This window comes from Pezoporus flaviventris, unplaced genomic scaffold, assembly GCF_033815535.1.
Source record: "Pezoporus flaviventris isolate CSIRO_AGI_PZ_B2104156 unplaced genomic scaffold, CSIRO_AGI_Pfla_v1 ptg000090l, whole genome shotgun sequence".
Lineage (NCBI taxonomy): Eukaryota > Metazoa > Chordata > Aves > Psittaciformes > Psittacidae > Pezoporus > Pezoporus flaviventris.
Genome location: NW_026892638.1, coordinates 4985586 through 5010518, shown reverse-complemented (window position 1 = coordinate 5010518; position 24933 = coordinate 4985586). Strand labels below are relative to the sequence as shown.

The 24933-nt window shown below is 39.7% G+C and overlaps 1 protein-coding gene across 1 annotated transcript in view; it reads right to left on the bottom strand.

Annotated features, from left to right (window-relative positions):
* Positions 1-21298, bottom strand: part of LOC133280816 (interleukin-31 receptor subunit alpha-like) — a 29102-nt gene extending 7804 nt beyond the window's left edge. The window contains exons 1-12 of the mRNA XM_061475783.1: positions 21256-21298; positions 21009-21059; positions 17540-17651; positions 14060-14226; positions 12827-12966; positions 8989-9130; positions 8745-8827; positions 6037-6247; positions 3811-3969; positions 2717-2839; positions 2020-2172; positions 132-275 (exon numbers count right to left, since the gene is read on the bottom strand). Of these exons, the coding sequence (XP_061331767.1) occupies positions 132-275; positions 2020-2172; positions 2717-2839; positions 3811-3969; positions 6037-6247; positions 8745-8827; positions 8989-9130; positions 12827-12966; positions 14060-14226; positions 17540-17651; positions 21009-21059; positions 21256-21298 (1528 nt within the window). The remainder of the gene's footprint in view (positions 1-131; positions 276-2019; positions 2173-2716; positions 2840-3810; positions 3970-6036; positions 6248-8744; positions 8828-8988; positions 9131-12826; positions 12967-14059; positions 14227-17539; positions 17652-21008; positions 21060-21255) is intronic.
* Positions 21299-24933: the final 3635 nt, after the last annotated feature.

Below are 24933 nucleotides of genomic sequence, written 5' to 3'. Positions count from 1 at the left end.
AGTAATTAAGGACTGAATAATAAATCTCCTGCATGAGCACTTTGTTACTCCCTGAAAAGTGGGAAAGAGTAGAGAATAATGGCATATATAGTGCATAATGCAAGGATTGATGCATAGAGCTTCCACGGTACCATATTTTGGAGTGCTGAAAGGTTGTGAATGAGTCGGAGGTCCTTCACCCACATTAGTGAATCCTGAAATCTGCACACGGTAACTGGTTTTTTCCTTCAGTCTGGTAAGACGGTAGCTTGTGGTAGAAGAATTGAGAGTAACAACTGAAAAGCAAGAGGGGATGGAGAAGATGATTAGATGAACTCTGGTGGCTGGGTCTGTATCAGTGTACCTGACTGGGGAAAAGGCAAAATTTCTGTGCCCTAATCTATATCTGGAGGAAGCCACACCTTGCTGATGTTCTTCAGATGGGTACAAGATTTCCCAAAAATACTTATGTATGTTTTAAATCTGGAGGTAAAGTGCATGAGCTTTTAACACACAAAGGATGTTTAGGTGGTGAACGCAGAAGGCAGTGTATACTGCATAACAGGAAAACACACCTAACAACCTGAACAGTGGTTTTCATGTTGACTGTAACAGTTGACATAAGGACTAAACCCTATCACATGCTTTACTTTCACTCCAGTAGTCAGTAGTTGTTCACCTTAATTAATACCAGTGCTATTATTATTCACTGCAGAAACAGGTCTGTTTCTGAATAACAGGGCTCAATGTTTTTATTCTGATCATGTAGTGACTTTTCCCCTAGCCAGAATAATTGAACAATGATGCTGCAGTACACTGTAGGGCAGAATTACTTTTCAATTTTGCCACTGTGAATTAATGATCTTCATAGAGGTGGAAATGGTGCTGCAGCCTTGTAGGCTTCCTTTCCCGAGATTCTCTGATAAAATTATTCTTTCTGCCTGGGAAACATGGAGGAGATCAAGTGTTCATGTCACAGAGTCACAGAAATCTTAGGGTTGGAAAAGACCTCTGGAGATCATTGCAAAGGGAAAAAAAGCCTCATAATTAAATCCAGCCCTGGACACTACCCTTCTGTCTCCTTTTACACATTCTTACAGGTATTCGGGTGGAAGAGGGACCCCTGAAGATGGTGCTTACTTGAAGCTTTTGTTACTTTTTGTGCCCTCTAAAGGCTTAGGCCAACATGAACTGTAGAATGCTTGCTGTTCTTTGCCAGGTCTCTGGTGCTATTTGTCTCCCATAGCACGCCTTTAATTTTACTTGAAAGTCAGTATGTGCAAAGTCACACACACACACACACAGTATGTTAGAGATTGGAAGGGACCTCGAAAGATCATCTAGTCAATGTATTATTATTTATAGCAAGAAGACTTTCCACTCAAGACCAGAAGTAAAATGTTTATCAAAAGGAGTATGGGGATTTTTTTAATTATTTCTTTTTTAACTCAAGTGGTTTCAGCTCACAATTATTAATTTATTTCAGTGTGTAGATGTTCCATCATTTGTAGACAAACACAAAAACTATTTAAGACAAAATTTCTAAAAATGAAATAAATAATAGTGTCTTTGAAAACAGGTAAGAAATACAAACTATATTCCCTTCTAATTAAGTTCAAAAAAGAAGTGTATAATTTCTTAAGTCCTACAGAAAATCTCAGTTGAGCTTGTCTGTGTTGCAATGAAACATAAAAGTTTTGTGACTGAAGACTTAACAGCTCAGAAATACTGACAGCATGTATCTTCCTTTCAGTGTTACCAAAGAATTCTTCAGTCGGATAATTAGAATTTAGAACTGTAATTTTTAAAGAAATATTTTCTTATCAATATTTAATACAAGATGATACCTAAAACACTCTTAAGTACTCAGAGGACCATCCTGAACATTAAAACTATAACCAGTAACTGACCTTTGAGAGGGCTCAATTCCCACAGAAATGTAAGGAACTCAGTACTGTGCCGCAACAGCACTTAATCAGTTGTACGTATCTTTTCTGTCATGACTGATCTGCTGCTTTGTTCTGAGCAGCAGTGACTTACCCAGAGACTTTTTCCTAGATGTGTCTGTGTAGCTGATCCTGTATCCCTGGAGAAAGCCCAAACAATCTTCAGCAGCTATTTGGGTCCACTTCACAAGTGCAGAATGCTTTGTGATATTCAGGATTGTCACATTAGCAGGACCTGTCCTAGGAACTTAAAAATCAGTTAAGAATTTAAGCTGTACACCAATACTTCTGCAATAGACATACAAGACTAAAACCTAGCCTCTTCCTTGACAGCTCTTTGCCTGATCCTAGTTGTCATAAATCTAACATCAGGGTGAAAGATAAAGGAGAGATCTCAGTGAGTAAAACCCCCTCATCTTAAGTAATACCAAAGTAGGTAGAAACTGTAACTGTCTCACTACTCCAACAGCCACAGCCATAATAATTTCAACTTGAAATATAAGAGACTTCCAAATTGGGATTGGAAAATCTGACTTTGAACACAGTTACTAACTCTGAGACACTCTTTCTGTTATTTTGGTAATGTCTTATGTAATGATAATATTTCTGTGTTCTGTCAGTAAGGAACAACATTCAGGTCATTCACTGCCAGAGCACAACTGCTAAAACTAAAGGCAATGCTAACTGGACAATGCTGTTAAGCCACCTGGAAAAGAAACTTTATGTAAATTGATGCAGATAGGAAACAAGAAGAAATATGAGAGATGAGATCATATAAATGGGAGGAATACCTCCTTCAACTGAGTAAAAATGGGTCACTCCAAAAGTCTTTTCATGTCCTGTGAAACTTTCACACTGACACACATCCGATGCATGTACCATTATTTTGTACAACTTAAATGGCTGAAAATTGTCTGGAAAACAAATAAAGGTACATCAGAGTTCATTGAAAAGTTAGAAATTACAAAGAAAAGCAGGAGAGAAAACAACTTGCAGTTTTTCTGTATAGTTCTTACTTTCTGAGATTCAAAATGTAGTATAGGTTTATGGTGTTTTACACTGACTAACAAATATGTGCATCCCTCTTTATTGTCTCTAGATGGTTACTACAAACATTTCAAAAGCAGAATGAGATATAACATAACTTTTCTTTTAAAAGATGCCAGACCTATTTGTAGTCTCTCTCTGAAAGGCTTGAGCTCCTAAAGGAGAAGAGGGGAACTAAAATGGCTGTCATTATCTTAGTGCAAGGACTGGTATTTCCCCCTCAGCCATCATATTTAAAAGCAAGCAGAACAACTAGGTGTAATGTGGCAGTGTGGATGTTGCAGAAGGACCAAGGAAAAGAGTGCATTCATTTGTAGAACTCTAAAGCTAAGTGCTCTTTACGGTACATAAAAGCCAGTCCTGCATGGCTTTTGCAAGTGTCACCTACATGATTTTAATCAAGATTTTTGATGATTGTCATGTAAATGATCCTTGGCTGCAGCTCATCATGCCTACCTTGGTCAGCAGAATACTGGAGTTGAGATCTTAGGTTTTCAGAAGGACAGCCATTGGGGTAAAAAAAATAATCTAAGGGAGACTAAAGAGCAGTTCATAGTTAAAGTTAAGCTTACCTAGACACAAGAGAAATATTTTATTTTTGCTTTTAAAGCCGGTAGTGTTTAGGTCTCCTTGGGATGTGGGCAAGGAGAGATATCATACCAGCAACAGCAGCTTACATTTCTTGCCCAGCTGTGACCAGAAGAATCCTACTAAAATGTCCACATTTTCTCTGACTCGGTGTTACTAAAAATTGGATGATCTCAGTGCTGGACAGAGATAAGAGTTGCACTTATCTGTGTCTTCAGTTTGCTTTTAAAAACAGGGTGGTTGCTGTTACCTAGTGTGAAATTTCCAGTAGCTGTAGTTACTATTTTCATGCGCATATCCTCTTTACCCGTGCCCCAGTCAACCACAAAACATTTTGGATTGTATTCTGGAGTCCAGGTGACAACTGCATTAGTTCCCTGGTGTTTGACGTGGATTTGGCCAGGCATGTCTGTGAACAAATACACCATTAGAGATCAATAAACAGGAAAGCAGGTTTCTTTTCTCTTGACAGCTTTCTCTTTTTTGCTCTTTTTCAAAGATTATTCAATACATAGTTATCACTGCAGCTGATGTAGTAAGTTTTACATGATTAGGTCAGTGAAGGAAACTCAGCATCTAGTACTTTGCAATGGTGTCTGGGAATCCAGTATTAGTTGCTGTTCATGCGCTTTAATTTCCCAAAATTGGAAAAGGAGAAATGGCTGTTCCAAGCCTTAGGAAAAGGAATCCTGATGTTGCTGAATAACCTCCTGTGAGCCACTATTAACTGCTATACATAGACATAAAGCAACTGTAAGGTAGTGGTTACCTGGGGGAGGGGGAGAAGGGGCTAATTGAGGATTTAGCCATATAATTTCATATTCCATATACTTTGCATTTTCCCCAAGGATGTTGAACATATTGACATTTTTAAAGACAGATTATTTAAATAATAAGAAAGGCCTTCTGACTGAAACTAAGGGCACAGAAGAACAACCTGTCGTTTTGGAGTAAACAGTGGATCTTGTGACAGACAAGATCATCTTCTGTCTGAAAACCAGTATAATAAAGTCAAATTAAAGAAAATGGCTGTATGAGCTGAAAAGCTGTGCATGCTGAGAAGGAATGCATTTAATACAAGGATCTTCTGTTAACTCATGATAGATACAGCAAACCTGCATATAAGTACAACTGAGTCTGAAATGTGTGTCTGAGAAGAGCCATGAAAATCAGGCTGAGAGGTTCAGTAAACAAGTAGGTGTCAATCGAAAGATGGCTTGAGGTGGAAGCATGTATTTCATCAGAAGGGAGTGAAAGCAGTCAAACTTAGGCCATAACCAAATTGTTATGTCTTTGCAGGGCAAGGAGAGCAGAATGGGGGGGGGGTGTTAGAAAACCATGGAATCATGGAAAGGTTTGTGTTGGAAGGGACCTTGAAGATCATCTCGTTCAAGATGATGGCCACAGTTGCTCAAACCAGGTTGCTCAAAGCCCATCCAACCTGGCCGTGTACACTTCCAGGGATGGGGCAGCCACATGTCATTATATCTAGTCTGAATCTCTCCTCTTCTATTTTCCAAACATTATCCCTTGTCCTATTGCAACAGGTCCTACTAAAAAGTCTGTCCCTACCACTAACTGACCTAGAGAAGCTTTTTTTGTTGGCCTTGATGTGTCTGACCAGATTATTCTGCCAGGTCTTTAGCTTCACTAACATCATCCCTGGCTTGCCAGACAATTTTCCTGTATTCCTCTCAGGCTACCTGTCCCTGCTTCCAGCCTCTATAGGTTTCCTTTTTGTGTGAGTTTGTCCAGAAATTACTTGTTTCTGGAAAAATCAATGACTTGCAGCTGTCTGGAGACCAACAAAGGTGCTTGCACGCTTACACATGCTATAGGTTAATTTAAGAAAAAAGAAATAATTCTTACTTTGGAAGAGAGAGGTTTTCTTTTATTGCAATAGCTGTACATCAAGATTATAACGAATGAAACTCGCTTATATTATAAGAAAAACAATGTTAAAATGTTTTCTTGTTTAAATGAAAAAAAACCCTGTGTCTTTAGGCATCACAATAGCTTACATCTTCATTGGAATATGACAAGTACATTCTCCCTATTGCTCTCACCATGTACCAGCAGGGATAATACTGAAATAAAGGACAGTAGCAGGTCTCTTAATAGTTACTTAGCTTAAAAACATTGGATTTGCACATCATTCTGCAAACTTTGTTTAAACTGCTGGTATCTACTTAACTTTGATGACCCTCCTTTTGATAGGTAGATCTATCACGTAGCTACTTCTCTAGCTTGAGAAAATGGGAAGTGATGAACAAAATCTTAAATTGCTTGGTCTGTTTGTTAACTTCTATTGAAATCGTTTCTTAAGAAGCAGTACTGACTCTTGCTATGCAAAAATAACAGCCTAAAAATATTCAAGAACATACTTAAACCTGTCCCAAAGACTGACAAAGGGTAGATTACAGATTGCTCATAAAACCTCCCCACTGCTCTAATGAATGAATGATAAAGTAAGTACCTGTTGTACAGAAGTCTGGGACAATGTAGATGGCTTGAGGAGATTCTCCTGCTTGATTATAGGCAGAAATATTAACTCTGTAATAAGCCATAGAAATATTTACAAGAACTTCTCTGTGCTTTAGAAAGATGCGATTTGGTGAATCACTGCAGCTGTTGGGTATTCTTTCCACATTAATGTAATATCCAAGGATATTCTCGCTTTGTGTTACCTAGTAAGAGAAAAAAGATTATTATTCTATAAATATTATTATGTTCTGTGCAGAAAAATCAAGAGGGATTAAATTGTAAAACCAAATTGTCATCTTTGATGAGGGGGAGAGAATCATACTGTTTTAATTAGGTTATTGGGAATCAATGAAGCAAAGCATTTCCTTAAAATTAGGAGCAGACTTAAATTTAGGGGATTTAAGCATGGTATTAAGTGTTTTGCTTAATTGAGATCTTAGTTATGTGTATCCAATTAGTAATAACAGCAGTGAAGCAGCTGTAACATTCTGTAGATTTCAGTGGAACATACACCTCATAATTAGGAACTTGAAAGTTAATGAGAGGTGTTTAATTGCAATTCATGCCTCTGGGAATCTTCATCGACTAAATTTTGTTAGGCAATTGGTCCCTTTGAGGATAAATGCTAGTAATTACACTAAACTTCAGAACACGTTGTGTATCCACTGATACATTTTTAGGTGGCAATGGTTCACATGTTATTTTACTGTACTAATTTTTATGAGAGATTGGAAAATGAGCGCATAGAAATGGATATTACTGTGATCTAGATAGAAACTGAGCTTTATACATGAAGGCCTGTGAATTCTGCAAGGATTATTTCTGGTATCAAGATTGTTATTTCTTGGTACAAAATTAATAGTGTGAAGATGCTGCAAAGCTGAGAAATTGGGTTATGTTAATGAAATTATTGGGTGCTTTTGGAGTAACATAAACAGGATGACAATTTAAAAAGCAGAGACACCTGTGTTGAGAGGAATTTCTGATAAAGTTGGAGGTTTTTAAAATGGAAACATGTTTTCCCAGGATAAAGAGGGAAGAATTAGTGCCAGTATTTGAAGCTCTGGTAAAGCTGTTGGGAGAAGAGTGTTATGGTCCTCTCATCAGACTTTGAAACTGGAAAATGTTTCTGTGTAGGAGAAATAATTCCCAGGATAAGTGAAATTATGAGGTCTATTGCACAAGAAGAAACTAGTAGAATTTAGCCTTCTTAGTTTAGCAAATTGAGACCAGAAAAAGTTAGTACTGCTTTATATTGTGCAGTCCTGCAGGAGGTGCCAGGTGATGTGCAGCCATGAAAGCAACACGTTGCCTGGTCAGGTGCTTAGAGCTGAAGCCAGGCTGTTAACTGAACATTAGCAAAAACAGAGGAGCGATGGCTAGCTGAAATATCTCTAAGCTGCTTTATTTGTTTCAGACCAGCTTAAACAAGTATGGCAGCAGAGTTGAAGATTTTCCATCTACATTTAACATGTTAATTATTGCGTTCAGTCCTTCCTTCTGCTCCTTTGAGGTTTGTTGAAGCCATCTGGATTTGAACCCTATTTTGTATAACAGACTAGTATAAGTATTATCCTGAATGAAGATCCTAGCCCTGATTCTATATTTAATATTGTCTTTTTTTTTTTTTAACTAAAGCATTTAGATGGAGAAAAATTTATTCTCTTAACTTGACATTTAAATTGGCATGTACAGTCTATTGCTTGGTCACAAGATGAATAATTTAGTGTGCAGCTTTGCCTTTTTATGAGTAGATAAGGGAAAAAGGGGATCTCTTATGCTTATCAGAAGATGTCTATTTCCTCTGCTGCCTTTTCTTTCCTTTGACAAAAGTGCATGGGGTAACTACAGAACTTTCCAATTCTGATATTTTAAAACTCTGCCAGAGTCTGTCCTTTCTGTCAGGGATTTTCCCTATGTCAAACTTACTGGAATTTGTAGACACTCCTCTCAGAATTTCGATAATATTAATTAGTTTCCATGCAAATGCCTCTAGTACACCTTGTTCATTGAAATTGCCTGTGTGCCCATTGACTGTATATTCAAGTTGTTCATTTCTTACCAAGAGAACTTCAGCTGGTAATGCTATTGTAGTCAGTCAGCTGATAACAACTCCTGCTGAAGAAAAGAGCATGCCTCTGCTGCGTAGGTTTGAACTTTAAATGTCATTATGGGAAACATGCAGTTTGAAGCTGCTCTTACAAGCCAGAGACTCTTTTTCTGTCCCTATTATAATGTATTTACACTTCTGAATTAGTAAATTAGTAGACATACAAACCTTTTCTAAAAGGTTTTGGTCTCTTGAGAGTATGGATGCTCCTTATGAACATGTGAAACACAAGGTGTGTCACTTGTATGCGTTAAAGACTTAGGCTCTTTTTAGGAAAAGTGGCAAACTTGAGGCACACCTATTTTTAATGAAAGCTGGGAAAAATCTTTAGTCAATGATTTTGAGCACAGAGATTGCTGGTTTAATAATTTTTCAAGTTTATAAATTGGTGTGTTTTTTTCCTTGCTGATTTCTAGAACCTAGAACACCACCATAAAAATGCAGTGAATCCTGAAGTGAGACTACAGTATTCAATGCCTTCTGCTTATACAGTAGTCTCATTATGATGAGAAAGTCTATTTTTTTCCTACAAAGTAATAAATTAATAACATGGACATATAGAAGGTACTCAGACTCAAAGTGAATGTTACCTCCCACTTCAGAAGAATGCTTCTTCTGCCTGGAGCAATTTCTGTAGTTGCATTGTATGATATTCTTGGCTTGTTCATGAGTTCTGGTAAATGTGGAAAAAGATGGAAACATGCACTGATATAAATCAATATGATCATCATATTTTCAACAGGATCTGACAATGCTATTTCTATATATACAAGATTTTAAGAGGTTTTTACATTCATGCTTATTCCCAGTAGGACGAAACTATATTTCACTTACTGTGAGGGACCAAAATCTCTTTACTCCAAATGCAAACACAGTAGAGATCATCCTTGGCTATGCATCTAAGCTGAACAATGTATGAAGACATAGCATTTAAATTCGAAATGGTGACATTGACAGCACTGCTTTTGACAGGCACCTAAAAACAAATGATGTTTAATTTATGTGGCAGCAATAAAACATAATCTTGTATTAACTGATTTCTCAATCAAGAACCAGCCACCTGACTGCAGCCAAAAGTAGGGGTCCCTGTTCATCAATGAAGATTTACTACACATTTTAGCCAATGTCTTTTCACTCTTTCTCTCAAGGCAATACCCTTTGCTTCATGATCTGCGCAGTCACAATATATAAGCAACAATTTAGGACTAAATAGTGTTTTTTAAAATAAATTAAGCATTATATATAATGAAAAATAATCTTACCTAACTTACCTAATAAACTTGCCTTGTTGGCATTCTGAAGAAGAAGATGTTAAGGTCAAATTAAATATTAAAAAAAAATACCTTTATTCTCAAATGTTAATCTAAATAGATCTGTATGGCTGATGTGGTAAGGAGTGAGCATGGCTGAATAGAATGTGTGGCAGCCTATGCCTTAGTACCACAGAAGTGGTATGCATCTGCAGCTGATGACGGCACTGGACCTCCAGTAACTGTAAAGGGAATGGAGATAGTCTTCAAAGACACCACCTGTGTCTGAGGAAATACCTGAGCTGAAAACTATGGGAGCAAATATGATAGAAAACTGTTGCTTTATGCTTGAACTCTTTTACACTTTTTCCCAGATGTCCATTGGTCGGCACCATTAGAGCACAGTATCCTGCCTTACATGGACTTTTGGTCCATGTGTTGTAACATTTTTGGTAAAAGTGGTATTGCAGATTGAAATATTTGGTTTAGCATTTGTCTGCTGTAAAGTTTTGTTTTCTTAATGATACGTAATTCCTAAAAAAGCCTATCAAAGAACCAAAACCAAAACCAACAGACAAAAAAACCCCAAACAAAACAACCTAGCTCTTCTTTTTTTTTTGCAGTTTTTTTTTTTTTTAATTAAAATTAATTAATTAACATCTGGGTCAGTGTATTTACTTCTCCAACCAGACCTTTATTTCACATAACCCTCTTCAAGTGATAACCACCAGTGGCGGCTGTAATGCACCATCAATGAAGTCTGGATTCGGCTGCACCTGAGCTCCCCTCAGGAAGGAGTTTAGAATACAATGGGGGCTCTTCCTGAACCTCATGACTCAATGGGAAGGCCTCCCTGACAGTTTTGTCTAATCCTGCCCTCTATGCAGTAAATACTCAAGTGTACCTTGCCATCAAAACTTGTTAAATCACTATCACATTTACTATCAGGCTTTGTTAAATTGCAGTTTTATATCAATAACATATTGCTACTCTGTTTTGTGGATGAAGTGACACACTTCACTTGTAACAAATTGATTTATTTGATAGGTTGGTGAGTAGTACCACTGATTATTTATGGAGGTATGAAGTGAATCCAAGTCCCAGCTTCTCAGAAAAATGGGCTCATGACAATTGGTATAATTGGAAAGCTGTTGCCCTAAGCATTCCCAGAGCCATGATTCAAGGTCAGCCTGCTGAAGCCTCCCAGAAATTAGATAACTGTGAAAAAAAGGAGCCTATTATTTCAAATCCGCCAGCACCAGTCCTCAGTAAGTGACACAACCTCTTCCTTCCTCTTAGGGAGGAATTGCAGGGACTGAATCAAAAAACCCAGAGTAATGCCAGAAGGCAGTCTGCCTTCCTGTCTGGAAAGTGGAGGCTTATCAGGACGTAAGTGGTGATGGCCCATATGTATTTTAATTCCAGTTGGTCCTCAAGGACACTTGGTGGAATTTTTAATAGACAGGGGAGCACAAATTTCAATACTAACACAAGAAGATAGTATTGAAGAATATACTTCAGTATACTGAGAATATATTGAGAAGCTGGCCATTCAATCCAGATGGTTAAGATCAGTGGTCTGAAGGAAGCAAGTGTTGTATGTTAAACTGCCAAGGTGAATTTATGGCTCCTGGTCAAGAAGTGTATGGCACTCAAAAATTACTAATGTACCACAATAACTGAATTCTGCTGTGGCATGGATTGGAATTTCTGGAGATTTGGAGAAGTGACAAATGACATCCAGAACCCGTTCCCCATGTATGTCACCTGTCCAGTCAGTTGGAAACCAAGCAGGAGGTAGCGCTTAGCAGTTGACTGTTGGCACCTGAATGCTAATACATCTCTGCTAACAGCTGCTGTACCAAACACTCCAAACTTGCAACTACTTTGCAAGCAGCTGAAGCTGCACAACCATGGATGGCGGCATCAGATGTAAAAGATATGTTCTTTATGGGTCCCCTAATGTATGATAGAGGAGTTTTCTGTTTGGAGGGAGTAGTACATACTTTTAACAGCTTCCCAACAATTGCTCATGCCACACTTGCAGAACTTTTACAGGCAGTCTCACTCCCCAAGGATGTGAAACTGTAATGATATATAGACGATATTCTGATTGGAGGAACTTCCCCTGAGAAGGTGGCAAAAGCAGCAGCAGCAGTATGGCAAGCACTAAATGAAGTAGAAATTGATATTCCATGTGGAAAATGCCGGGACCAAGTAAAGAAGTAAAATTTTTAGATACTTGGTGGATAGCAGGCAGTGAAGTGATTGCTCCAGAAACCTTGAGAAAAACAAAAAAGCTGCCAATGCCCCAATCAAGGAAGGAGTGTCGTGGTTTAAACCCAGTCAGGTAATTCGTTCGCTCACTTCCCCCCCTCCTTTCTTGCCCTCCCCCTGCTCTCGGAGGGACGGAGAGGAGAATCAAAAGAATGCAACTCCCACAGGTTGAGATAAGAACAGTTTAGTAACTAAGGTATAACACAAATCACTACTGCTACCACCAATGATAATAATGATAAAGGAAATAACAAGGGAACAGAATACAACACCTCACCACCCGCTGACCGATAACTCGCCCCCCAGGCCCAACCAAGCTCCGACCGATACCTCCTCCAACCCTGCAGTCTCCCAGCCCTTCCGGCTAACTCCCAGTTACATCCTGGGCATGACGTGCTGTGGTATGGAATAGCTCTTTGGTCAGTTTGGGTCAGGTGTCCTGTCTCTGCTTCCTCCTGGCTTCCCCTCCTCCCTGGCAGAGCATGAGGCTCACAAAGTCCTTGGCCAAACCAAAACATCCTTGTTATCAGCTCTGTTCCCGAGCTGAAAGTCAAAACACTGCACTGCACCAGCTACCAAGAAGGAGAAAAAATGACTGCTACTGCTGAACCCAGGACAAGGAGTTACAACAATTAGTGGGAACTTTAGAATATTGGAGGAAGAATGTACTTGGGTTTTCTATCACTTCCCATCCATTATACTCACTCTCGTGGACAGGCAAACCCTGGGAGTCAATATTAGAACACAGAGAGGAGGTCAATTATCATAACACAATAAGGTTTCACTCAACAAGATACTTACAGTAACCTGTTCCAAGCTACCCCAGTGGGCCAAAACAATCTTTATTTTTTAGCTTAACCACATTTAAAGAAACAAAACAATGATACTCTGAATGGGAAAAGGGTGACAGGCTGCTCTATATTTTATTGTGTAAGACTATTAACAAATTTAGGATCTGTTAGAACAAGCCTGAGATCTTTGTGAGATTTGCCTACAGATTATCTGCATGCTGTGCCTCCTTGCTATTCATGTTGTGCGTGCTCTGCAGTAGCATCCTGTCAATGTCCTGCATATGTGATATGTATTGCTGTACTGATAATAAGGCACCTCATGTTCTCAAATGATTTTCATCTCTAAGTACATACCAGCGTCCACCGAGTGGATTCTGCGACTGCCTCTCTGTACCTCAGCTCATACGCTGTAGGAGTTGCAGGCAGGTCCCACTTTACTATCAGTTGGTTTGTGACCTGATGAGCATTTATGTTTGATGGTGTCAAGCACTTCCCTAAAATGAGGAACATACAGCTGTTGTAAATACAAGAGAAGGATGAAGGGTTTTGGTAATTATGTCTGTCAGGTGTGGTTTATAAAAAATAAAAGGCTTGGCACAGAATACTGAACACTGAAAGACTTTAAAAAGACTGAAAAGAAATAATTACTAAATCTTTATGGTATCAACAAAACAAGGTTGATCCTCCTGTCTTTCTTTTGTGAATGCTTCTACTTATTTCAGAAAGACTCTTTTTCTAAACAGGTGCTAACCTGAGTGAGTCTCAAAGGCAAAACAAAAATGCCAAGAGTACCTATATTTGTGGATTGTACAAAAAAATTTCCAGGACATCTTCCAATTTCAGCAACTGCTTTATCTATGCAATTTTAAGTGCAAATACATTTTTGTCTGCCTCCCTAATAAACACAAGGTGGCTAAAAGCCTCTGAGGAGGTCATAGGGATAATTTGGTTTGTACTGGTAGTTCTCTGTGGCAGTAAGGAGCACCTTTTTTTTCTTGGACCGTGATTTTTTGGGGAAGATTTGGAAAGCCCTCAAAGTTATCTCAGTGATCAGATACTGTAGGGAATCTTTAAATAAACATCTGAAGGACACAGTTGATAAGATTTACCTTTTTTTAATATCTCCCCTGCAGCACCATGTAATGGGTAACTGGTCTTCAAAAAGAGTTGAAATTTGAAAAGGTTTCTCAAAATGTTAATGCTCTACGACAAGGATTCCTTAAGTGCATGGTACCGAGTCAACCTGCTCTTCATAAACCAATAAAGATGTTCAGTAAACCATTAAAGAGAGCACAGGAAACTGGTTAAGTACTGTACACAAGTATCAGGATATATTTTCTGGCTATGACTATTTCCTAGTCTAGTAAATGGTTTAAAGTAAAACTCTTCTCCCATAAAAGCTGATAGACTTCAGCTATTGACTTCAGTAAAGATTTCTTCCAAGGAAGCCAAACTTCAGCTTAGCTCTCTGGACCCATAAAAATAACAACTGCATACTGGGAGTTACAATTTTGGAAATAATCTATGAAAATGCTGCTAGTGCTTCAGGTTGGGTCTGCAGTGACACAATTCATGAAGCCGCTGTACCTGCTTTGCTCGGTGTAACTGAGATCTTCTTTCCTTTCACACAGCTGTCATGGGCATAATTGACTGCTATCCAGATTGATGCAGATCGCTTCATGTAGAGATTCTTTCGTTCTATCATGATGGAAGATGATGACGTGTTTCGTTGAAAAAGTTTTGGTATTCTGTCCCTTTGGAGAAAAGGAAGCAGAATGTAAAACAAACATTTTATTGGACTAAATTTACTCATTCCTGCCTCAGAACACAATTTTACAGCAATTAATAGTTTTCCAGGTACCTATACACAAAGTTCAGTATCTTGAAATCTTGCAGGTGTGGCCTGAGCAGCTTGAAACAGCAAATGTAATTCCAGTACCCTAGTATATCTAGCGAATTTGCACCTGCAAGTCTTCATTGCATGGTGTTAAATTCCTGAAACTTGCAAGGCACAGCATGATATAAGACAAAATCTGTTTGGCCTTCTTTTGTACTTACAGTGAGATGTAAAGGAGGTATAAAATTAGGTTAGATATTGTTTATAAAGTGTACCTGCCACCTACCATAGGGGCACCTAAAATTCCCCTTGAACAGCAGAATTTCCCAGCTAACTGACTTTAAATTACCAGAAAGGTATGAAAAATTTCTTGCAAGTTATATGCTTGCCTTCTGACTCTGTTCCTTCAAAACATCAGAGTTTGACACATGTATTTAAATGACACCTCAGTTCCTCAGCATTGTAGACTTTTGGTATACCTAATGCACACAGCACAGGAAGTGCAAGAGGTTTATGTCCTCACACAGGAGGTTGTTGCTGTTCTGACTAGGTTTCCTTCCCCATCTCTCTCTCATTTACTCTCTGCCACACAAAATACAGGTTTTTTTTAAGGTTAAAGTTGTGCCAGTTCAATGTTCTTAAAGAAATGTATGAATCCCCTACCTACATATTTCATGTATTAAATGTGCTGATCATGATACAATATTTAATAACTGAACAATACTACTTGAAGGTTTCCCTGTCTTCTGCTTCAGTCTAGCTGTGAATCAGCCATTAATATTTCAAAGCGTGACTTCGAATGCTTGGTTGGAACTTTTCTGTGGGAGTATTTTTCTTTAATCCTTTTCTTCCTGACAACTAAATCATACGGAGCAAGGATAAGGAACAATTTCAATGTCAGGCTGATGTTACCTGCAGAAAGGGGTGATGTCCTCTTCTAGGCAAGCAAAAGCCCTTTCAACCTTTTTTTTTTTGTTTTTCTCTTATCCAAGTAAGGGGTGAAAGGAAGTTTTTCTTTAAGACAACTGCGTTGAAGTGTTGGAGACTGAAGTTCAAGACCTACCTCCGGGTTGGGAAAATCAACCTCTCTATAAGGCAATTGCCTCCCTGCTCTCCTACCCACCTCCTCTTTCACTCATTCTTTTGCCTTCTCTGCTCATAACACCAACCCTGCAGCCTAGGAACAGTACAGTCTGATTTTGGCTGAGGACTCTTACCAGCAACTAGCTTATAAATACTTAGGCTGATAATATCTCTACAGAAGCAGAGCTGTTTCACAGGTGCTTCTCCCCTTTGAAGAAATCAGGACACCTGAAAGCCCCAGGAGGCAAGACAGCAAAAGCAGTGGGATTTGGTGCTTATTGCAGCTTGGCCCCTGATGCTATCTCCAGTGGGAAAATACTGAAGGTCATGGAGGGAACTAACCTCAGCCCTGAGTTGATTGCTTTGCTCCTCTGCAATGTGCAGAAGATCACTCTCGTGAATTTCCCAGTGTAGTGACAATGCTTCTAACCACAGATCTTATTTAAATGCAGAGTGATGGGTTATGTGGCAAAATAATTGGCAATGAGTATCAGAATCTGCCAACGTCATACAATGTGGTACTCTGTGTACCCCATGATATGGTCTCACCGTAAAGATCATCTCATCTGATCTTAGTTCTCTATTTCTAAACATACCTTGATCTTATGAGAGATCCTAAATACGTACCAAAAAATGAGGAAAATCCACTTTGTAATGCAGTTACTGAGACAGAAATCTGCTTACTTTTATTTAACAAACAAATGGACAAGTATTAATTTAATCTGCCCATTTTACTTGGCTTTTTTGTTGTAGATTTCTCAAAGAAGGTAATCAGTTTAAGATTAAGCCTACAAGTTCATTCCACCCATTAAACCAGTACTAGATAACTCAGAATTGCAAGAAAATACTTCAAAATCTGTTATTCTTATGTGCCACATCTGACATCTCCTTGGATACATGGTATAACACAATATATATAGTATAATAAAAACCAGCTTAGTTTTGTTTTTTGTGTGTTTTACATGCATTAGTGTTGAATATTCAATGCAAGTCAATAGATGCAAATGAGAGAAATTGATTAAAGTGCTGTTTGGCAATAGTGTTTCAAACAATGTGTCCGAATAATGGAAAGATGTATAAATGACTCTTTGTAATGCCTTTGCCTGTCAAGATTTTGGTACTGGGGGGACTACGGGGTGGCTCCTGTGAGAACCTGCTAGAAGCCTCCCCTGCATCCAGCAGAGCCGATGCCAGCCAGCTCCAGGATGCGCCCGCTGCTGGCCAACGCTGATCCCACCAGCAATGGTAGCGGGAGCAGAGCTTCCCCTGCAGCCCATGGTGCAGATCGTGGTGAGGTAGCCGTGCCCCTACAGCCCATGGGGGACCTCACACCGGAGCAGGGGTGTAACCCCATGAGAAGCCTGCACTGGAGCAGGCTTCTGGAAGGACCTGTGGCCCCATGGAGAGAGGAGCCAGCACTGGAGCAGGTTTGCTGCAGAACTTGTGACCACACAGGGGGGCCACATTGGAGCAGTTTGCTCCTGAAGGACTGCACTCATGGAAGGGACCCACACTAGAGCAGTTCATGAAGAACTGCAGCCTGTGTGAAGGACTCACACTGAAGTTCATGGAGGATTGTCTCTCGTGGGAGGGATCCCACGCTGGAACAGGAGATGAGTGTGAGCAGAAAGAAGTAGCAGAGACAACATATGATAAGCTTAGTACAACCAACATTCCTATCCCCTTGTGCCGCTGGGGAGGGGAGAAGACAGAGAAATAAGGAGTGAAACTGAACCGAGAAGAAAGGAGGGGTGGAGAGAAGGTGTTCTGATGTTTGGTTTTATTTCTTATTATCCTACTCTGATTTGATTGGTAATAAATTAGATCACTTTCTCCAAGTTGAGGCCGTTTTGACCAGGAAAATCTTGATCCACAAGCTTTTTGTTATATTTTCTTTCCCTTGCCCAGCTAAGGAGGGGGAGTGACAGACCAGCTTTTGTAGGCATCTGATGTGTAGCCAGGGTCAACCCACCATACTCTTACCAAATCAATATGTGCTGATAAAATGTGAAGACAGATTTTGACCAGTATTGTATAACAACTTACAATGTGATGAAATATGTTGGAGCAAAGATCTAGCAAGCAGAAATCATTCTGAATAGCAATGTAACAGCTTTTCGTTTTCTGAAACGACTTTTTAGTCTTACCATTTTAAGAAGATGGTATAATTAATTGTATTCGGAGCACTGGGTACTGGCAGCCAGGTACAGGTTAGATCCTCACTTAATTCTTTGTAGCATACCAACTCATTGTCCCAATCTGCAAGATGAAAATACGAAGACTAGAAAAGTCCCATCACAGGCAACTGCTTACCATTAATCAGTGCAAGGTGATTTGAAGCAAACCCAAATACAAAGCGGGCTATACCCTTCTATGCAACAAAATAAGAACTAGCTATGTGAGTCCTTATACCATGTTTACTCTCAGGCAAGTAGCTCACTAATGTTGAGAACAAGGCACAGAGACATTTAGGAAGATTATTATCAGTCCTAAAGTTTCCAAGTAAAACCTAGTTTTCCTGCATAAAGATAGAAAGGGATAATTCTTCATGTGTGTTATGATGCCATTACCAGCTGTTATGCACCCAACAACATAGTGCTGAAATGCTTGTTGTGGTGTTTCCTCCAGCTTTGCTATGGTTACGTATTTGAACTGTACTTCTCTCCTATGATAGTGACATATTGCTTGCTGCTTGCTTCTGAACTTTATAAAGCTTAATTTTTTTTTTTCCTTTTTTCAGTTCTTAACAAAATATCTGTTATACTGCTGAAAACACTATCACATTTTTTGGCACAAAAACGCAGAAATAAATTGCATGTATTAAAGGAATCGTCAGAGCTTTTGGCATTCTGCTTCAAGGAAAGTTATTGCAAAGTAATCTTGAACCAGATGACAAAATTACTGTGAACATCTGCTGTAAGAGACCTCAGATTTTTATCTCCCATCTTTGCTCTGGTTTCACACTGTTCTCATCTGACACACAGTGCCTGTCATGACACTATGTTTCTGGAAATGCTCAAATGCTTGCTGAAATCTGTACAAAGGTTTGGCTTGTGGTGGGTTACTCTGGGTCTGGGGAGCAAGCCCCTTCTCTGGAGGAGTTGCTGTGACCTGGGAACCCTGGAGAACAGAACCAGGAGCATCTGCCTTGCCTGGAAGTCACTGTTCACCTGCAAGAGCATAAACTGGGATTGGCTCTGCTTGAGCAGCTTACTGAATGTTAAACACAAATTTATAGACATTTCTGAAAGTATAGGCCAGAACTGCCTCACTTCTTTTGTGAAGCATCTTAAAAATTAATTCCGTGCAACTGAGTTGGGGGACAAAAAGGAGTGAAGGACTGCATTTTAGTAACACCAAGGGCCAATGTGATGTTTCAGAAATTTTCAGCTGTCAAGAATTGCTTTGGAATTTCTTGCAAAGCATTATACACTGCAGCGTAGGGCTAATTCTCAACAGTAGAACCAACTGGCTAGGTTCCAAAATCACTCCAAACCCATCAGTCATCTCTATCCAGAGTTCAGAATAATGCACTATTGCTGGAAAAAAACAGTATGTCTCTTACACTACCAGCTTCATAAAGATCACATTATAAAGTAGTAGTAGCATAAGTTTATATACAAAATGATTTGTGCTTAATTTTTTGAAAGAAAAATATGGGAGTTTTATGCAACTGAACATACACATTTTTCAGCTGAAGGAAAGCAAAACACTGATGACATTCTTAAAGGAACTGATTTTTGGTCTTTAGCGGTTAAGCTTATTTCTGTTTCAAAAATCTCTTATCAGTAACAGTAATGATAAAATATGACTGTTATGCTTTTGCTCTACACCTTACTGTCTGAACTGTTAGTTCAGAAGAATCAGCTATGATGTCTTAAAGTACCACCCACACCTTTACAAAAAGACCCTGTTTTTTTTTCTCTTCAGAAAAGTAGATAGGGATCTCAACAGGTACGGGATACTTAAGGTGATAAAAATGAATTTTTCTTGATAAGTAGACTCACATGTCCTTTGTTTCTCTTAGGCTTCATGAGTTGCCAATAGACCTGTCAATTTTGACTAAGAAATATTTTGCTACTGAGTAAGTAACTATGCATATCTCTGAAGTTGGTGTCACAGCATAGTTATGGCTATGAAATAAAATTTCATTCCTCCTCTTTTCCACAGTCAGAGCATCCCCAGTATTCTTTTCATCATTCAAATAGCAGCTGTCTATTTAAAAGTTTATTTGGACAAAAAAGAGTGTCAGATGAGTACAGCTCAGACTTTAGTACTCTCACTCTATGTCACTTCCTCTCTCGTACTAAAAGAAATGTGCTGTTCTAATAAAGCTATGCTGCATCAGTTTAGATGTGTGCAACTTTCTTTCAGGAAGGTGGAGATCAGTTTTTCCTTGTTTCTACAGCAATGTGAATAATTATTGAATTCTTTGCTTTCCTACCCTGATGACCAGCCACATCTTGGCTGTCTCACCCATAGACATAGTGCTCTAAAAACTGGGGAAAGTGGCAACTGCTCTCATATTCTTCTGTTTTACTCTGGATTAAGCCTTTCATTTATTTTGTGTTTCTTTTTTTGTTCTTTTTCTCTAAAATAAACACCTGAAAATAAATGCTTTTTGGAACTGCTGTAATACTTTATGCCAATATATTTGTAACATACTGCTTCCAAAACTACTTGAAATAACAGTTTTCGAGAGAATAACAAGAAGGAAATATTTTGACTCTTCCACTAAATTTCTACTAACTTCTTCCTCAAATAATTTCTATTAACTGAGATCCAAATGGTTACCACAGTGTTGCAGACATCTGCTTACAGAACAAGGGGGGTTGTATTTTCCCTCATGCTCCCAGTCTTCCAAAAAACCTCTGGCTTTCTCTATGAGATGATGGTGTTAGAACAGACAAAGATAAAAATAAGATTCTATATATGGAAATAGTGTGTAAGCTCAACTAACACGTTGATGCACTACCCTACTGCCAATATACTAAATTCTCTGTTACTTTCTCCAGATGAACATACTGAATGCTACACACTTTGTTTTCACTTGTTCTATTTGTGGGAGTTAGTCCATGTGCATATTCAGTTCTGTCCTAGTGCTTTTTTTTTGTTTGTTTTATTATGCTGCTTCCACTTAAAGAACATGTCTATTATTAGTACTTCCCAGACTAAGAACGGTACTAGTCCTGTATCATGACTGTGCTCCAAGAGCTATGCGAAGAAAGAAAAAACTTGTTCTCTGTTCTAAAGACATCTCAATCAGTTTCTTTTTCTTTAGAAAAGAATAATAACATCCACTGAAATGCATTGGGCTGGCCCTTTTTGCCATTAACAGTAATGTATCAGTTAAATGTAAGGCATCGACAATTATCACACATAAACATTACACTGCACTGTCTTTTGAAACTGCTGTTGCTTTTGAGACTAACTGTTTCAAGACAGTGTGAGGTGGTCCCAGCTCCATCTCAACAGGCAGGGTCCCTGGTGGCTGCACACAAGGGTGCTGGTGCCATCCCTTTGCCCCTTGATCAGTCCATCCAGCAGGGTCCCCATTCAACAGTGATGTTCATCTGTGCAATTAAGTAAGATATTATTTGAGAAGTATTTACCCACCTGGGAGCTGCTGGCAGAATGGGAAACCCTGGGTCATAGAGCTGCAGGAATCTGAGAAATAAAAAGCTATTGTTCAACAAGATAACGGCAACAGAGATAGCAAAATAAATGTTACTGGCTGTTGTTTCTTCCACCTACAGAAATTAATTCAGTCATGATTTTGGCTATACAGCCTTGTCTTTGAGTGACATTAAGAATTTTTACTATTTATAAACATTAGCAAGTTATGCAGCACATAAAAGCTTACCTGTTGCAAATAAAAAGATAGCAGCAAGCAGAGAGTTGTTCATCTTCTCTGTGAAGAAGCATAATGATTACAATCAACATTACAGTCTTCAGTCTGTTTTTCACACTTCCTCTTCAGACTTCCTATTTATTCATCTCCCTATACTGTTACTGGCTGAACACAACTAATGGGTTTATTAATGACAATGTGAGAGACACTTGACCTCTAAGTTATTAATTATACTTATGAAATCCCAACAACCCCTTGGAGAAAAAGAAACTTTCCCCCTTGGTGTTTGTGGAAAGTCACAGATTTTAACAGTGTCTGAGGTATCAGTGGTGCAATTGAATTACTTATATGGGTATTATATATGAATAATATGAATTAATATGAAATAATATGAATTAAGCTTATACAGGTACTTCAAAATCCTTTGAAAATCCTAGCCTAAATGTCAATGCTGTAATCAGTTGATATCAGCAAAAAGTAAACTTGGCTAGGGGTGTTAAAGATAACAGGAAGGGATTCTTTAGGTACATTGCAAATAAAAGACAGAGTAGGGGAAAACATGGGCCCTCTCCGGAAGCTATTAGCAGAACTGGCTACCCTGGATTTGGAGAAGGCTGAGGTTCTGAATGACTTCTTTGCCTCAGTCTTCACTGGCAAATGCTCTGACCACGTCACCCAAGTCTTGGAAGGCAGACTCAGGGACTGTGAGAATGAAGACTTAGGCCCAGTCTGGGAGAGGATCTGGTTCAAGACCATCTTAAGAACCTGAATGTGTGCAAGTCCATGCGACCTGATGAAATCCATCCGTGGATCTTGAAGGAGCTGGCAAATGAAGTTGCTAAGCCATTGTCCATTATATTTGAAAAATCATGGCAGTCAGGTGAAGTTCCCAATGACTGGAAAAAGGGAAATATAACCCCCATTTTCAAGAAGGTGAAAACGGATGACCCAGGGAACTACAGACCAGTCAGTCTCACCTCTGTGCCTGGCAAAATCTTGGAGCAGATTCTCCTGGAAGGCATGCTAAGGCACATGAAAAAAACCAAGGTGCTTGGTGACAGCCAGCATGGCTTCACTAAGGGGAAATCCTGTCTGACTGATTTGGTGACCTTCTATGATGGGGCTATGGAACTGATGGACAGGGGTAGAGCACTCAACATCATCTACCTGGACTTGTGCAAAGCATTCGACACTGTCCCACATGACATCCTTGTCTCTAAATTGGAGAGACATCAATTTGATAGATGGACCACTCGGTGGATAAAGAACTGGCTGGATGGCCACACACAGGGAGTTGTCAATGGCTCAGTGTCCAGCTGGAGACCAGTAACGAGTGGTGTCCCTCAGGGATCGGTGTTGGGACCGGTCTTGTTCAACATCTTTGTCGCTGACATGGACAGTGGGATTGAGTGCGCCCTCAGCAAGTTTGCCGATGACACCAAGCTGTGTGGTTCGGTTGATACGCTGGAGGGAAGGAATGCCATCCAGAGGGACCTTGACACGCTTGTGAGGTGGGCTGATGCCAGCCTCATGAAGTTTAACCATGCCAAGTGCAAGGTCCTACACCTGGGTCAGAGCAATCCCAGGCACAGCTACAGGTTGGGCAGAGAAGAGATTGAGAGCAGCCCTGTGGAGAAGGACTTGGGGGTGTTGGTTGATGAGAAAATGAACATGAGCCAGCTGCCTTCACTGTGCACTCACAGCCCAGAAAGCCAACCATATCCTGCGCTGTGTCGAAAGGAGTGTGACCAGCAAGTCGAAGGAGGTGATCCTGCCCCTCTGCTCTGCTCTCCCCTGGAGTATTGTGTGCAGTTCTGGTGTCCTCAACATAAAAAGGACATGGAACTGTTGGAACAAGTCCAGAGAAGGGCAAAGAGGATGATCAGGGGACTGGAGCACCTCCTGTATGAAGACAGGCTGAGGAAGTTGGGGCTGTTCAGCCTGGAGAAGAGAAGGCTGCGTGGAGACCTCATAGCAGCCTTCCAGTATCTGAAGGGGGGATTTAGGGATGCTGGGGAGGGACTCTTCATTAGGAACTGTGTGGCAGCACAAGGGGTAACAGGTTCAAACTTAAACAGGGGAAGTTTATATTGGGTATAAGGAAGAAATTCTTTACGGTGAGGGTGGTGAGGCACTGGAATAGGTTGCCCAGGGAGGTTGTGAATGCTCCATCCCCGGCGGTGTTCAAGGCCAGGTTGTACAGAGCCTTGGGTGGCATAGTTTAGTGTGGGGTGTCCCTGCCCATGGCATGGAGGGTTGGAACTAGATGATCTTAAGGTCCTTTCCAACCCTAACTATTCTATGATTCTGATTCTGTAAGTCAAGATGTTTGACATATGAATGGTTGGATACTGTAGAAATGATAGCAGCAGAAGATCATGCCAGTCTTCACTTTCTGACTTTTTTTCCCATTCAGTGTATTTTCAGGACTGGAAAGATGCTGTATATCTACATTGTTGGTACCAACACTGGAAGCCCTAACGTAGACAAAAATCACCATAGCTGTAAATCCAGTGTGATTATAAACCTTGCATCCATGAAATCTGGTCAGAGACTGTTTAAAATTACTCTGGACACAGAAGCCACCAGAGCCACAACAGCTGCTGCTGCTGAAACAGTAAAGGGAAATTTTCAGAAAATTTCACTACTGTGGGAAATTCCCCCTGGGTTTAGATAGCTGCAATCAGAGACTATCTGGTGATAGGCAAATTATTAACTTATCTTGGCAACTCTGGTATATGTCAAGTTGAATATTGAATATATGTATATGTAAAAATCTGTTTAAAATGAATCAGTTAAGGAGAGTTATGGGCATAATTCTGAGCCTGGTCTACAGTAAGAGTGGGTGACTAATACATCAGCTATATCTTATCAGATTTTCTGAAGAGCACAATTATGAAATGCAAGAGAACAAGGAACTTGCGTGGAGACCTCATAGCAGCCTTCCAGTATCTGAAAGGGGCCTTTAAGGATGCTGGGGAGGGACTCTTCATCAGGGGCTGTAGTGGCAGGACAAGAGGTAACAGGTTCAAACTTAAACAGGGGAAGTTTAGATTGGATATAAGGAGGAAGTTCTTTATTGTGAGGGTGGTGAGGCACTGGAATGGGTTGCCCAGGGAGGTTGTGAATGCTCCATCCCTGGCGGTGTTCAAGACCAGGTTGGGCAGATGCTTGGGTGGCCTTGTTTTGTGTGAGGTGTCTTTGCCCACGGCAGGGGGGTTGGAACTAGATGATCTTAAGGTCATTTCCAACCCAAACCATCCTATGATTCTATGATTCTATGTAACTGAGTGACCCAAAAGCCAGCCTTGCTAATGCTTCCCACAAAGAACAGCCAAGAGGATAGTGTTAATTTATGAGCAGTAAGGAAAAACTGACAAGAAGAAAAAAAAAAAAAAGGAAGTCATATGTGAGAGAGATTTTGACTGTGAGGGTTGAAGAGTTAGAGACTCAGAGTAGCACAGAATTCAAGAGATGGAGAAAACTACATCACATCTATGTATTGGTTTGATGTGATCAGGATAATCACATTTAAAATAACCTATCCCAAGCAAAAAACATCTAAATATTTCAACGCTAGAGCAGAAACTGGATTCAGCCTGCATAGTATTAAGAGAGAGCATACCGGAGAGAAATAAACCTAATAAGGCAAGTCCATATCATCTTTGCTGGAGCTCTAGGTCTCTGTAT